At 43.2% G+C, this 15,314-nt stretch overlaps 1 protein-coding gene across 1 annotated transcript in view; it reads right to left on the bottom strand.

Moving 5' to 3' along the window:
* prkd3 (protein kinase D3) overlaps positions 1–7,173 on the bottom strand; it is a 351,854-nt gene extending 344,681 nt beyond the window's left edge. The window contains exons 1-2 of the mRNA XM_068045311.1: positions 7,116–7,173; positions 3,104–3,700 (exon numbers count right to left, since the gene is read on the bottom strand). Coding sequence (XP_067901412.1) covers positions 3,104–3,400 — 297 coding nt within the window. The 5' untranslated portion in view covers positions 3,401–3,700; positions 7,116–7,173. The remainder of the gene's footprint in view (positions 1–3,103; positions 3,701–7,115) is intronic.
* Positions 7,174–15,314: the final 8,141 nt, after the last annotated feature.

Below are 15,314 nucleotides of genomic sequence, written 5' to 3'. Positions count from 1 at the left end.
AAATGGAATTGGTAGATTCATGCAGTAGGGATTACTTTTCAGATGTAGGCTTTAGGGTAGAGGGAATTTATACTAGCACGTGACCAGTGACTCAGGATGACGCACGGAAATTCCCAAAATGCAGAAGCACTGTATTTCACGACATTAGTATCCTTTACCTACACATATACACACGTGAATGTATTGTGTTCCATGCTGTGCAAGCCTGCCTCCTTACTTACATGAAAAGTGGAAAGCAACACTAACTGAGTGTTGAGGTTCCCCTGTTGGGAAAGACAATACTTTTATATTTGGTGAAGCCACCCTTGACAATATCTGAAATAAACTTTATTTTAGCTGTGGAATTATGTGTAGGTGTATATGCTAAAGACTAACTTTTTATTTTAATAATCTCTGAAATATCAGAATTTAATTTCAAGGAATCTGTAGGTAAAACAGAGAATAATGTCTGAAGGGCCATGATGGGAAAATTTACACTTCCTGTCAGGCTGAAACTTAATTCAACCCACCCAAATAAGTGGGTGAAAAGTGACATTTTGTTTCTCTAGAATGCTAAGATACTATAAGAAAGTAACTTTTACTTATATTAGCACCCAGATACTCAACTGGAATTTTCTAGTCAAATTAAGTGACCAATCTATTATATTATAAATACCTCTGCAAGAAGCCACTAAAAGTAGCAACTAATTGATAAGGTCATAAAGAATGCAACCATAGTATTGCAGTTCATTTCTAGATGAACAAAAAAGCAGGGAGGTAATGTTAAATTTATATAGCACCTTGGTTAGACCACACTAGGAATGCTGTTTAAAGGTCTGATCTCCATACTACAAAAAAGATATTGCAGCACTGGGGAAAGTGAAGGAAAGATTTTATCCAAATTGAGAGGCTGCAACTATCAGGATAAATTAAGTGGGCTGGGGCCCTTAGCTGGAAACGAGAAGGCATGATAGAGGTCTTTCAAATTATGAAGGGATTTAATAAGGGTGGGCGTGGAGAAACTGTTTCCACTTGTGGGCGAGTCCAGAACAAGGAAAATAAATAAAATATAGCCACGAACAGATCAAATAAAGAATTTAGGAGAAATTTCTTTACACAAGCATTTTGCCACATGGAATGATTGTAAGACAGAATTAATGATGGTAATTGTAACTTTAACCTAACTCACAAGGCAAGAAACCCACAGATCAGCTGGAATGTAGGTTTTATATCCCACCAATTTATTTTAACAGTGAATAAAATGGAGGCAGGGCTGTAAAACTAGAACTGTACCCAATCCAATCAGTTTCCCAATGGACAGGCTAGGTTAAAATTGCCCCTAATGTATTTAAGGGGAGACTTGATGCATTTATGAGGGAAAAGGGAACAGAGGGATATAGGGGTATGGTGGGAAGAAGCCTGTGTGGAGTATAGAGGACTATCATAGACCAGTTGGGCCAAATGGCCTTTCCCCTATAGACTTCATCTAATTCAGTAAAATTCTCCTACTGTGCCACTACTGCACAAAATGTCCTTGAGCTTAAAAAAAAATTAACAGTGCACCACTATACAGTAAAAAAGTCAAACTAACTTCTATTTCAACAATATTAAATTTAACCATTTATCCCACTTTAACAGAGCATTGATGACAAAAGTAAACATATCAAAAAAATTCACACTAAGCTCAGAGAATGAGTACCTCCTAAAAAAACAAATACAAAAGGCTTAATATTGATTAACCATTAGCTCATTCTTGAATGGCTCAGATTTGATTTGATTTTTTTTTTGATTTAGAGATACAGCACTGAAACAGGCCCTTCAGCCCACCGAGTCTGTGCCGACCATTAACCACCCGTTTATACTAATCCTACACTAATCCCATATTCCTACCACATCCTCACCTGTCCCTATATTCCTCTACCACCTACCTATACTAGGGGCAATTTATAATGGCTAATTTACCGATCAGCCTATCAAGATATTTTCATAGACAACAGAAAACGACTTTGGTGAAATATTTTTAAAATGCAGTTATAAAAACAATGCGCGTAGATTTGTCAATAATATTTTACGTATTTTTAACTATAGTTTGAAAGAAATTGAGTATTAACAGTGAAAATATTTACACATTATAGTAAAAAGGTTTGCATCAGTCCAATTGTTAATATCTTGAATTTAAAATATTTCAGTCAGACAATTTTAAATTTCTCTCAAGAATGCTGTGCCACTCTATGATCAAAGAATTACTACAATGGATTCTCTGTACTCAGATACAGTAACAAGTTAAATCAATTACATAGTAACCAGCATTTTATGCATACTTGTTCAAGCAGTTGACCCAGCAAAAAAAAAGTTAGGTTGTAAGAGATTGTTGTGCAGTTGCCAGCCTGCACAGAGTTAGAGTCCAAGAGACAAGACAGCACCACACTGTTTCAAAAATAAGTCTAATTTGTCTTAATCCTCCAAAACCATATTAAAGTAAAAGATTTCACCAAAATTGTTGCAAATATGAAAAACTTACCATGTGCAAGATTAATGAACATTGTAGACAAGTTATAAATTAGCAATATAAAATGTACTACCAACCACTTACACTAGTTTACTAAATCGCGAAGAACCAAGTCACAAAAACACACACACACACACACACAGTAACAAGGTGGCACAAAAAACTCGAGTTTGCGTCTGACACCATTTGAAACAGGGAGTTATCAGTTCTAGTGCTTCAAGCCACATAATTTTCATCTCCTGTGCTGACTGCAACCCATTATGAATGTAACTACCTTTTGTGTGACAGGTCGCTGCTACCAAATTCTCGCGGCTATGCCACATTGTTATGAAACCGATCAGGAAACTACCGAAAAGAACATTGCAACCATGCCCTGACAGGTCGCTTCTCCCGCATTAAAACCGTGTAAAAAGAACCGTTATATCTGTGAGGCGAAACAGCACATTTCAATTCGATGCAAACTGGTTTCATAGTTCAAATTGAAACTTTTAAGAAACTTTGACAACATAACTTTTTATAGATTTACCCCTGAATTTGATAGACCTCTGTCTGATTCCCCCCCCCCCAAAAAAAAATCAGTTATTCGCTAAAGAAATTTTTTTAAAAATACTGTACCTTTTGGTCCACGATAGAGCAGACAAGATCTTTGACTGCGGAGAGGGAGATGTCCTGTGCTTCGATGGTGACCGGTTCCCGAGTGAGGCCGATCTGCAGGAGGAAGGAGACACCGTTGAAGGATCCCCGGGAATTGGTGGGACTCGGGGCGCTGAGGCTCCCGTTGGAAAGCCGGCTAGACAACACGGCGGTGGCGGGCGGGGAGAGCGATGGGGTCGGCGAAGAGGCGGGCAGCGACAACACAGGCGGCAACAATCTCTGCGACACGGGAGGAGACGAGTTGCTGTTGGCTGACATCTGGCTCCCTGACGATAATTTTCAACTTGGAAACTTCCAGCTTTCCAAAACTAAAAACAAAATTAAAATAAAAAAAAACAATAGTTCAAACAATCCACCCTATCGTTCGTTTATTCAAATAGGAACAAAAGGATTTGCAGGCCAGCGGGCTCGCATTTGCTGGGAAGTTTGTTCAACAGCAGCCTCTTGAAGTCCCACTCATTTTCCCCCCACTCTCTGCTTTTCTCCTCTCGCCTTCTTTCTCTGCTCTGTAGTTTCAGTCTGCCGTCGCCAGACGCTCAATCCGTCACCGGAAATACTCTGCAAAAGAAAAAAAGAGGAGGGGGAAGCTCGATGAAAAGATGATGTTTTATTTTACTACCAACATGCACATTAATACCGACAACAATTAGAAGAACATCCCTAGGATGTGCAAATTTTAGCGTGCATACAATCATCCAGTGGGGAAGGTTTTCTATGGATGGAAGTCCGTATGTTGTTAGCACTAGAGAAATACGGAGAGTTTTCCACTCAAAGCGCAGAACTGTCTATTTCCATTTCCCGGCAAACAGGCAGATAGGGCGGGGGAACAAACTGTGCTACTGAGGTGAAGAGTTCTCAATGGACCGGATGATCCTAAATCTTTAATATCCGTTCATCTCCATTCACAAAAATTGCCATTGGTTACACTCGCCTTATTCCTGAACATTTTAACAAGGGTCGGTGTTTGTTTATAATTCATCAGACGAGGCTGTCAAGAGTTGACCGGAAACATTTATCGCCAAATACAGCGGGATTTGGTGACACCAATTGTCAAATAAATAATAGTTACCAAACCACAAGGATCCCCAGAGCGCCTGACACAAAAACAGCTGCTTTCAACTGAAGATCCATAACAGCGTGACCAGTATGCAAGTGAAGGTTACTATATCCGTTACACAATGATTGGGAGTTGTGATGTTACTTCTAACCTGTATCCTGACTGACAACGGTTTACCAAAGGCTGATCTGGCATGAGATGGTGCGATCGCCAGTTTGCACCTCAACTTGTGGATTTCGACCCATATGTATCCATCGGTGGGTGTCCTTGGGTCACATGACTTGTAAGCGCCTTTGATTCTACTTCCAAACAAGTGTTCAGCGCAAAATATATTGTGCATTTATAAGTTCGTAAACTGGATGTTCCCTTACACATATCTTCAGTATTAATAGTTACCACAAGCGGCGCAGTTACCACACAATCTGAAGACGTGTACAAGGTAAAGCCGTATATTAAAAAGTGCACTTACATGAAAGTACAAGATCTTTATATAGCTCATAACTATTAGAAGGGGATATGAAATAAGAGCATGGAAATCAGATTGGATAGCTCCAGTTAAACAGTAAATGCCGGCATTGATGCAACGTGGCCAATTACTCTTTTCTATACTTTCAATGATTCTTTAAAAACTGGACCAAAGGTTACTAAGTGCTGTAATTCTGTTGTTCGTAAGATAATTTCCGAAATTGTATTTTTTTGGTTATTTTATATTAGCAGTGCACATTGAAAAACCACATGCTAATGCTGCTGTTGTACAATGATCAACTATGCATTCCCTCTATAAACCCCGCACCCGATACGAGAGGATAGACAGATATACAGATGTCACATTCATTACATCAGAAGGGACCATTTGCCTCTCCTCAGTAGTGATGGGGGGGGGGGGGGGGGGGGGGGTGGAATCAAAATACAGCACGAGTCACAAAACTTATTGGTCGTGCCAATTTCCCAGAAATGATTTGATCATCATTCTGTGATTAAAACTGTGATGTTGACTTGGCAGATCCTTGTTAAGCTGCAATGTGACCAACACCAAGCGGTAACAACAGAGTTCTTCACGCCGACTGGAGCTATACTGCAGCTTATAGAAATTTGAAGCGAGTGAGGTGGGAAGTGGGATTTTAAATGCACTCGCTTGTGATCTGATTCCTGAGCTCAACTGCCATTTTGCATCAATGTGCACCACTTTACATAAACACAAATGCATAAAATACACAACTGCATCATTTATATAGTTGATGTCAATTCTTAACACCATCCTAGTTGTGTTTAATTCACAGGGATGCAGGGGGTTTCAGAAGCATACAAATATAATCCGATCAGAGATGTTGCTTTTTGCTCCCTATTATATAAAAAATCAGAAATTTCAATTTTAATGGATTTGCAGTTTAAGCAGTTCTCACCAGTGATATTCCTATTTAATAGTTCAACTTTGGAAACAATCATCTCTTAACTGTTCTTGGCGTTTACTTTCCAGATTGCTAAAATTCAATAGCAAGCACATGTTCAACTGTTGGTAAAACCCTGGAACAATCTTTATTGATATGACAAAAGCTTCAAATGCTGGAAATCAAACAAAAATAGAAAATGCTAGAAATACACAGGCCAGCCAACATCAGTGGAGAGAAAAAGATAGGTGGGTATTTTGGGCAGATCCTTACTCAGAACTCCTTCCGAATTTCTCTAACTTCTTTACAGAGATGCAGAGCCAATAGTTATTAACAAATGCATTATATCCCAACAACATTGGGGGAAAAATTGAAATAATGGGATGAAGATGCCCAGTAATCCTCTACCACTGATCCCATCTACTTTAAATAGTTTATGCTACATAGCGCAGGACTGTGCAGATCACCACGACATGCTATTTTATGGTTAGTCAAAAAAAATTAAACCATTTTCAATAACGCACAGCTGTACTCAAGTTTGCGCGTATTTATGTCAAGGCTTTTTTTTTTAAAGATTTTGCCTTCAAAGTATATATGATGGGGAATCCTATGATTTCGTTACTCACGACCAAATGTGATCATCTTTGACGAATACATTTAGAGACTGATGTTGTATAGCTTATATGTACGAGAAGCTGTATTTTCTTAAGGCGCAATAAATAAAGTTCGTGTCTGGAAAGCTTTAGAAAATGGTAGAAACTAAAATAAAATATGCGATCAAATTTCATAATTCACACGGATACATACTGATTAGAAAATACTCTAAATTAATTATTTTTTAAAAGGCGGCGAATGGTAACCAGAGACGCCCACTTCCAACTATTCACCAATGGGATGTTCCTTTATTCCATGGGGATTTCCCATATCGGTCAATCTCGTCACGCCGCTGGAAGCAACAAATCTAACCAGGATCAGAGTAACGTTTAACTTGGTCCAAGGAAGGGCAAAGTCTAATGAACTTTTCCATATCAAATCGAGTTATGCGAGTATTAGCTGTTTTAAAAGTAGAGCCGTATTCAGTCTCCTACAATTCAATTCCCTCCGCTCCCCCTGAAGATTAAGCTACAGAAAGATATGCTGGGGATGCTCACAATACACGGCTCTGCACTCTAAACCTTTGTAACGTCGCTTAGTTACACAACGGACGGAAAAGTTGCCACAGGTTTGACACTGGTGAAAACATCCACGTCCAATGTGATTCTGTTACAAACAAACTAGATTGCATGAGATATAGTGCAATACTCGCATTCATTTCACAATCATGGCAATTGTAAAAAGTCAGGAATGCACAGACAACATTAGCAACACCTCTGAAGGAAAACTGGATCCAACTGTCTTCACACCAGAACTTTGCCCATCAAGGCAAAGCATACTAATGTTTGATCTGGAATGAGTTTTTCCAGCATCAAAACATTATCCTATTCATTTTTAATATCAGCAATTGGTTTCTCATTGGGAAAGCACTCACTCTTTGCCGCCGAGTTACTGAAGTTTTCTTCACACCACATTGTCCCCTACACGGGGGAGGGGGGGGGGGGGAGAGGAGGAGCGGGCGTAGCTCTCGCGCTGCATCCCGGGATTCGTAGTCCGCTGAGCTCGACGTTTCCTCTCGCGCACAAGGGGAAATGACGTAATCGGAAAACTACAACTCCCGCCGTGCTCAGTACGACGCAGCTGCGCATGTGCAGCTGCTCACAACAAGTGTCCTGCCCGTTGTGGCTGAGGTGGAGGCGCGGCTTCTAACGGTTCAGCGGAGGGCGGCTAGGCCTGGAGCTTAGCTCCCTTCAGCACACGCTGGAAGAGGCAGCAAAGGAGTTCGTATCGTGGGATGGGGGACATCTACTGTACGTGCTTGTTCGCGTATAGAATTAAGCAAATACACAGCTGGTGAGCTTGGCCTAATAGCGGGGCTGTTTCCATGGAAACCACGCATAAGAGCTGCCTGCCGCACTGTACCTCCAGACGAGCGCCACACTCACTATGTAATTTGATTTTTCTTATTCTTGACATATTTGGATATTTTTTTTTTAAACTCAGCACAGCGCCTTAGATTTTTAGCATCAGTTTTAGCATTAATTTAGCATTAAAATAGATTTAGCATTAATGGTCTAGTTTGAAAAAGTGATCGATCACTTTTTTTTGCTCCTCCGCGGATGCTGCTGAGTAGTTGTAGCATTTTCTGTTTTTATTGCATCATTGTGTTGTTCGACAGCTCTGCAACGTCTCCTTTTTTGAATTCCTTTCTGGACTTAGTTTTTGGGAATGAATATGGGCACGTGGAAAGGGCATCAGTGGGAGAGTTTTTTTTGGTGGCAGTGATCATAATTCATTTACATTTATTGTATTTAAGGAAAAGGATAGAGATAGATCAAGAGTAAAAGTTTTAATTTGTGGAAAGGCCAATTTTGCTAAGCTGAGACGTGATTTGGCAAAAGTAGACTGGAAACAACTACTTGAAGGTAAATCTGTGTCAAAACAGTAGGAGGTATTCAAGGAGGAGCTAAAGAGGGTTCAGAACAAATATGTTGCCATAAAGAAAAATGGTGGGACTCACAAATATAGACCCCACTGCATGTCAAAGAGCATACATAGAACATAGAACATTACAGCGCAGTACAGGCCCTTCAGCCCTCGATGTTGCGCCGACCTGTGAAACCATCTGTCCCTATGTGTGCGTGGGTTTTCTCCGGGTGCTCCGGTTTCCTCCCACAAGCCAAAAGACTTGCAGGTTGATAGGTAAATTGGCCATTATAAATTGTCACTAGTATAGGTAGGTGGTAGGGAAATATAGGGACAGGTGGGGATGTTTGGTAGGAATAGGGGATTAGTGTAGGATTAGTATAAATGGGTGGTTGATGTTCGGCACAGACTCGGTGGGCCGAAGGGCCTGTTTCAGTGCTGTATCTCTAATCTAATCTAATCTAATCTACACTATTCCATTTTCATCCATATGTCTATCCAATGACCACTTAAATGCCCTTAAAGTTGGCGAGTCTACTACTGTTGCAGGCAGGGCGTTCCACGCCCCTACTACTCTCTGTGTAAAGAAACTACCTCTGACATCTGTCCTATATCTATCACCCCTCAACTTAAAGCTATGTCCCCTCGTGTTTGCCATCACCATCCGAGGAAAAAGGCTCTCACTATCCACCCTGTCCAACCCTCTGATTATCTTGTATGTCTCTATTAAGTCACCTCTTCTCCTCCTTCTCTCTAACGAAAACAACCTCAAGTCCCTCAGCCTTTCCTCGTAAGACCTTCTCTCCATACCAGGCAACATCCTAGTAAATCTCCTCTGCACCTTTTCCAAAGCTTCTACATCCTTCCTATAATGCGGTGACCAGAACTGCACGCAATACTCCAGGTGCGGCCGCACCAGAGTTCTGTACAGCTGCAGCATGGCCTCGTGGCTCCTAAACTTGATCCCCCTACTAATAAAAGCTAACACACCATGTGCCTTCTTAACAGCTCTATTAACCTGGGTGGCAACTTTCAGGGATTTATGTACCTGGACACCAAGATCTCTCTGCTCATCTACACTACCAAGAATCTTCCCATTAGCCCAGTATTCTGCAATCCTGTTACTCCTTCCGAAGTGAATCACCTCACACTTTTCTGCATTAAACTCCATTTGCCATCTCTCAGCCCAGCTCTGCAGCCTATCTATGTCCCTCTGTAACCTACAACATCATTCAGCACTATCCACAACTCCACCGACCTTCGTGTCATCCGCAAATTTACTAACCCACCCTTCTACACCCTCATCCAGGTCATTTATAAAAATGACAAACGGCAGTGGCCCCAAAACAGATCCTTGCGGTACACCACTAGAAACTAAACTCCAGGATGAACATTTGCCATCAACCACCACCCTCTGTCTTCTTTCAGCTAGCCAATTTCTGATCCAAAGCACTAATTCACCTTCAATCCCATACTTCTGTATTTTCTGCAATAGCCTACCGTGGGGAACTTTATCAAACGCCTTACTGAAATCCATATAGACCACATCCACGGCTTTACCCTCATCCACCTGTTTGGTCATCTTGTCAAAAAACTCAATAAGGTTTGTGAGGCACGACCTACCCTTCACAAAACCGTGCTGACTATCTCTAATGAACTTATTCTTTTCAAGATGATTATAAATCCTGTCTCTTATAACCTTTTCCAACATTTTACCCACAACCGAAGTAAGGCTCACAGGTCTATAATTACCAGGGCTGTCTCTACTCCCCTTCTTGAACAAGGGGACAACATTTGCTATCCTCCAGTCTTCCGGCACTATTCCTGTCGACAATGACGACATAAAGATCAAGGTCAAAGGCTCTGCAATCTCCTCCCTGTCTTCCCAGAGAATCTTAGGATAAATCCCATCTGGCCCAGGGGACTTATCTATTTTCACACTTTCCAAAATTGCTAACACCTCCTCCTTGTGAACCTCAATCCCATCTAGCCTAGTAGTCTGTATCTCAGTATTCTCCTCGACAACATTTTCTTTCTCCACTGTAAATACTGACGAAAAATATTCATTTAACACTTCCCCTATCTCCTCCGATTCCACACACAACTTCCCACTACTATCCTTGATTGGCCCTAACCTATCTCTAGTCATTCTTTTATTCCTGATATACCTATAGAAAGCCTTAGGGTTTTCTTTGATCCTATCCGCCAATGACTTCTCGTGTCCTCTCCTTGTTCTTCTTATCTCTCCCTTTAGATCCTTCCTGGCTAGCTTGTAACTCTCAAGCGCCCTAACTGAGCCTTCACGTCTCATCCTAACATAAGCCGCCTTCTTCCTTTTGACAAGCTCTTCAACTTCTTTAGTAAACCACGGCTCCCTCGCTCGACAACTTCCTCCCTGCCTGACAGGTACATACTTATCAAGGACACGCAGTAGCTGCTCCTTGAATAAGCTCCACATTTCGATTGTGCCCATCCCCTGCAGTTTCCTTCCCCATCCTACGCATCCTAAATTTTGCCTAATCGCATCATAATTTCCTTTCCCCCAGCTATAATTCTTGCCCTGCTGTATATGCCTGTCCCTGCCCATCGCTAAGGTAAACCTAACCGAATTGTGATCACTATCACCAAAGTGCTCACCAACTTCTAAATGTAACACCTGGCCGGGTTCATTACCCAGTACCAAATCCAATGTGGCATCGCCCCTGGTTGGCCTGTCTACATACTGTGTCAGAAAACCCTCCTGCACACACGGGACAAAAACAGACCCATCTAAAGTACTCGAACTATAGTAAAAGCAAAATACTGCGGATGCTGGAAGTCTGAAACAAAAACAAGAAATGCTGGAATCACTCAGCAGGTCTGGCAGCATCTGTGGAAAGAGAAGCAGAGTTAACGTTTCGGGTCAGTGACTCTTCTTCGGAAGAAGGGTCACTGACCCGAAACATTAACTCTGCTTCTCTTTCCACAGATGCTGCCAGACCTGCTGAGTGATTCCAGCATTCCTTGTTTTTGTACTCGAACTATAGTATTTCCAGTCAATATTTGGAAAGTTAAAGTCCCCCATAACCACTACCCTGTTACTCTCACTCCTGTCAAGAATCATCTTTGCTATCCTTTCCTCTACATCTCTGGAACTATTTGGAGGTCTATAGAAAACTCCCAACAGGGTGACCTCTCCTCTCCTGTTTCTAACCTCGGCCCAGACTACCTCAGTAGACGAGTCCTCAAACGTCCTTTCTGCCGCTGTAATACTTTCCTTGATTAACAATGCCACACCCCCCCCCTCTTTTACCATCTTCTCTGTTCTTAGTGAAACATCTAAATCCCGGAACCCGCAACATCCATTCCTGTCCCTGCTCTACCCATGTCTCTGAAATGGCCACAACATCGAGATCCCAGGTACCAACCCATGCTGCAAGCTCACCCACCTTATTCCGGATGCTCCTGGCGTTGAAGTAGACACATTTTAAACCAAGCTCTTGCTTGCCAGTGCTCTCTTGTGTCCTTATAACCCTATCCCTGACCTCACTACTCTCAACATCCTGCACACTGGAACTACAATTTTGGTTCCCATCCCCCTGCTGAATTAGTTTAAACCCCCTCGAAGAGCACTAGCAAATCTCCCCCCCAGGATATTGGTACCCCTCTGGTTCAGGTGAAGACCATCCTGTTTGTAGAGGTCCCACCTACCCCAGAAAGAGCCCCAATTATCCAGGAAACCAAAACCCTCCCTCCTACACCATCCCTGCAGCCACGTGTTCAACTCCTCTCTCTCCCTATTCCTCACTTCGCTAGCACGTGGCACAGGCAACAACCCAGAGATAACAACTCTGTTTGTTCTCGCTCTAAGCTTCCACCCTAGCTCCCTGAATGTCTGCCTTAAATCCCCATCTGTCTTCCTACCTATGTCGTTGGTGCCTATGTGTACCACGACTTGGGGCTGCTCCCCCTCCCCCTTGAGGATCCCAAAAACACGATCCGAGACATCACTTACCCTGGCACCTGGGAGGCAACACACCAACCGTGAGTCTCTCTCGTTCCCACAAAACCTCCTATCTGTTCCCCTAACTATGGAGTCCCCAATGACTAATGCTCTGCTCCTCTTACCCCTTCCCTTCTGAGCAACAGGGACAGACTCTGCGCCAGAGACCTGTATCCCATTGCCTACCCCTGGTAAGTCGTCTTCCCCAACAGTATCCAAAACGGTATACCTGTTATTGAGGGAAACGGCCACAGGGGATCCCTGCACTGCCTGCTGGTTCCCTCTCCTTCCCCTGACGGTAACCCATCTACCTTCTTCTTTTACCTGAGGTGTGACTGCCTCCCGATAACTCCTCTCAATAATCCCCTCCGCCTCCCGAATGATCCGAAGTTCCTCCAGCTCCAGTTCCCTAACGCGGTCCTCGAGGAGCTGGAGCTGGGTGCACTTCCCACAGATGCAGTCAGCAGGGACTCCCTTGGCGACCCTTACCTCCCACATTCTGCAGGAGGAACATTCAACTGCCTTAACCTCCATTCCCACTATTCTAAATTCCCAAGTTTTTAACCAATCACACGATAAAACAAGAAGAGAAATAGAAAAAGCCTTACCTTACCTACACACAACCGAGTCCTTTTTTTTGGTAAGAGGAGGAGGGCGGGTGGGAGACACTACAAGAGTAGTGTCTCGGGTTCAGAAACAGCCCAAATATATAGGTTTCTACTTACCCAGCAGTCCCTGCTCCACCGAAACTCCCGATGAAATTGACTTCCCAGCTGTTCACTCCTCGCTCGCAATGCCTGTGCTCCTGGAAAAGCTGCACAACGAAATTGTACATACAGAGTAGGATATGGCAAAATAAGGCATATGTCAGATGCCAAGAGCTCAATACACTACAAGCTTTGTTATCCAGCATATGCCGGACCCGAGAGGTGCCGGATAATCAAAAATTCCAGTTGATCAAGAGTTGTACGCGGAACTCCGGAGAAAACTGCATCTGATTGCAGGGACCAAGAACTTCATTATAGTGAATGGGGAACCAGTCACCACGGCAAGGTAGCATTTCTATCGTAGATGGCAACCTTAACTGCTTTGGTTTTTGGTGGCCCAAAAAATTAAGATGAGAAATCTCCTAACCAGCTTTCTGGTGTCCGACTGGGTTGGTTTGGTACAATTGGAAGCCCCGCTACCAACAACCAACACACGAAGAAAGTCGGCCTCAGCTTTGCAGATTCAAGAGATGGAAAGTAGTTTCCGCCTTGGCCGGGCAGAGGTGCAGCCATGGGGTACTGGTACTACCTGCTGTGCCTCACCGAGCCCTATCACCTGCCGTTGTCTGCATAGAGATCAGACCTTCCATCCCAAAGTTTTTGCTGGAAGACTGAAGTGTACCCAGGGCCCGGCATTGGGAAAGCTAATTTTTGATTTTCCATTAATCCTTCGGGGATAAGTGCACCAATATACCTGTAGTACACTTGAGAGTGCACTAGGAAAAGTTCAGCCTGGGACAGCTTTGGGAGATTTTGGAAATTCCAGATAATAGAGCTGGTCGGTAGGTCAAGTGCTGGATAACAAAGCTTTTACTGTACTGCAGAAAGCCAAGAGGAGTATCGAAAGTGCAGGGCAAAATTAAAAAGGAAATTAGGAAAGCAAAGAGATGGCATAAAAAAATTAGCGAGTAAAATCTAGGAAACTCATAAGCAAGAGGATACTTAAGGAAAGAGTTGGACACATTAGAGACCAAAAAGGTAAATTGTGTTGGAGGCTGAAGACATGGGCATGGTTCTTAATGAATATTTGCACAAAAGAGAGGGACAAAGCAGACATTGTAGTTAAGCAGGAGGACTGTGGAATATTGGATGGTATAAACGTAGTCTGAGAGGAATTATTAAGGTGTTTAGCATCCTTTTGAAAGTGGATAAATCACTAGCCCTGGATGAAATGTATCCTAGACTGCTAACAGAAGCAGGGGAAGAAAATAGCGAAGGCTGTGACCATCATTTTCCAATCCTCTCTGGCTACAGGCGCAGTGCCAGACGACTGCTAACATTGTATCGTTGTTTAAAACAGGAGGAAGGGATAACCTGAGTAATTACAGGCCAATCAGCCCAACCTCGGTGGTGGGCAAACTTTTGGGAAAAAATTTTGAGACACAGTATAAATCGTCATTTAGAGAGACATGGATTAATCAAGGACAGCATGGAATTTTTCAGGGAAGGTTGTGTCTAACTTGAAAGGCGTACGCTGAGGGGGGATTTAATTGAGGTGTATAAAAATACAAAGTGATTATCGACAATGCAGCCGGCAGCTGACGTCATCAAACTGCGCCAAGCTGCGCACATCTGTACAGAGCGCGGGGAAGGGGGAAGCGGGGAGAGCACGGCCGAAGACCTTGGTGGTGGCAGCGGATGCGCTTTCCTCCTCCCCACCCCCCACCCCGGCCCGCCCGCTCACTCGCCTGCTCCCTCCTGCCATTGTGTGCTGCCGTGTGTTTAGGTGGCCTTCGTGTGATTATTTGAGCAGTGCCATCTTTAGTCCTAGCAGCTGCTGATGTCGCAGACTGTGACGTTTTAGTGGCACAGGCTGCAATGCGCATGTGCCACAGCAGCACCACCTAGTGGTAGCATTGTCAGCAAACACAGCCATAAAAATATGAGCGGCTGAGATAGAGTGGATAGGAAGGACATATTTCCATTAGCAGAGAAGTCAATAACCAAGGAGCACAGGTTTAAAGAAATTGAAATAAGGTTTAGAGGGCAGTTGAGTAATTTCTTTTCACCCAGAAGGTGGTGGGGGTCTGGAAATCACTGCTTGAAAGGGTGTAGAAGCCAAAACCCTCATCGCATTTAAAAAATAGTTGGAAATGCATGTGAGGTGCCATAACCTACAGGGCAGCAGACCAAGAGCTGGAAGGTGGGATTAGACTGATAGCGCTTCTTTTGGCTGGCACTGACACGATGGGCACCTTCTGTGCCATAAATCTATGTTTCTGTGCAAATGGAAAGTCATTAAATGACTAGGTTCTGATGAAAGATCATCAACCGGAAACGGGCAGAATTTTCCCGGCTTTGGAGGCAAGAGGGCCGGGAAATTGAGGAAAAAAATAGTCAGGATGGCTCCCCAACATGTTTCCACCTCCTCACAAATTTTCCAGAGGTGGCTTCAGGAAGATGAAGGCTACCTGCCCAGCAGCAGCAGGAAGCCAAGGAAAATTAGCCAATTAGCTAC

Source organism: Heterodontus francisci, chromosome 13 (genome assembly GCF_036365525.1).
Source record: "Heterodontus francisci isolate sHetFra1 chromosome 13, sHetFra1.hap1, whole genome shotgun sequence".
In the NCBI taxonomy this organism is placed as follows: domain Eukaryota; kingdom Metazoa; phylum Chordata; class Chondrichthyes; order Heterodontiformes; family Heterodontidae; genus Heterodontus; species Heterodontus francisci.
Note: the sequence above shows the minus strand (reverse complement) of the source record. Positions and strands in the feature narration are given on the sequence as shown.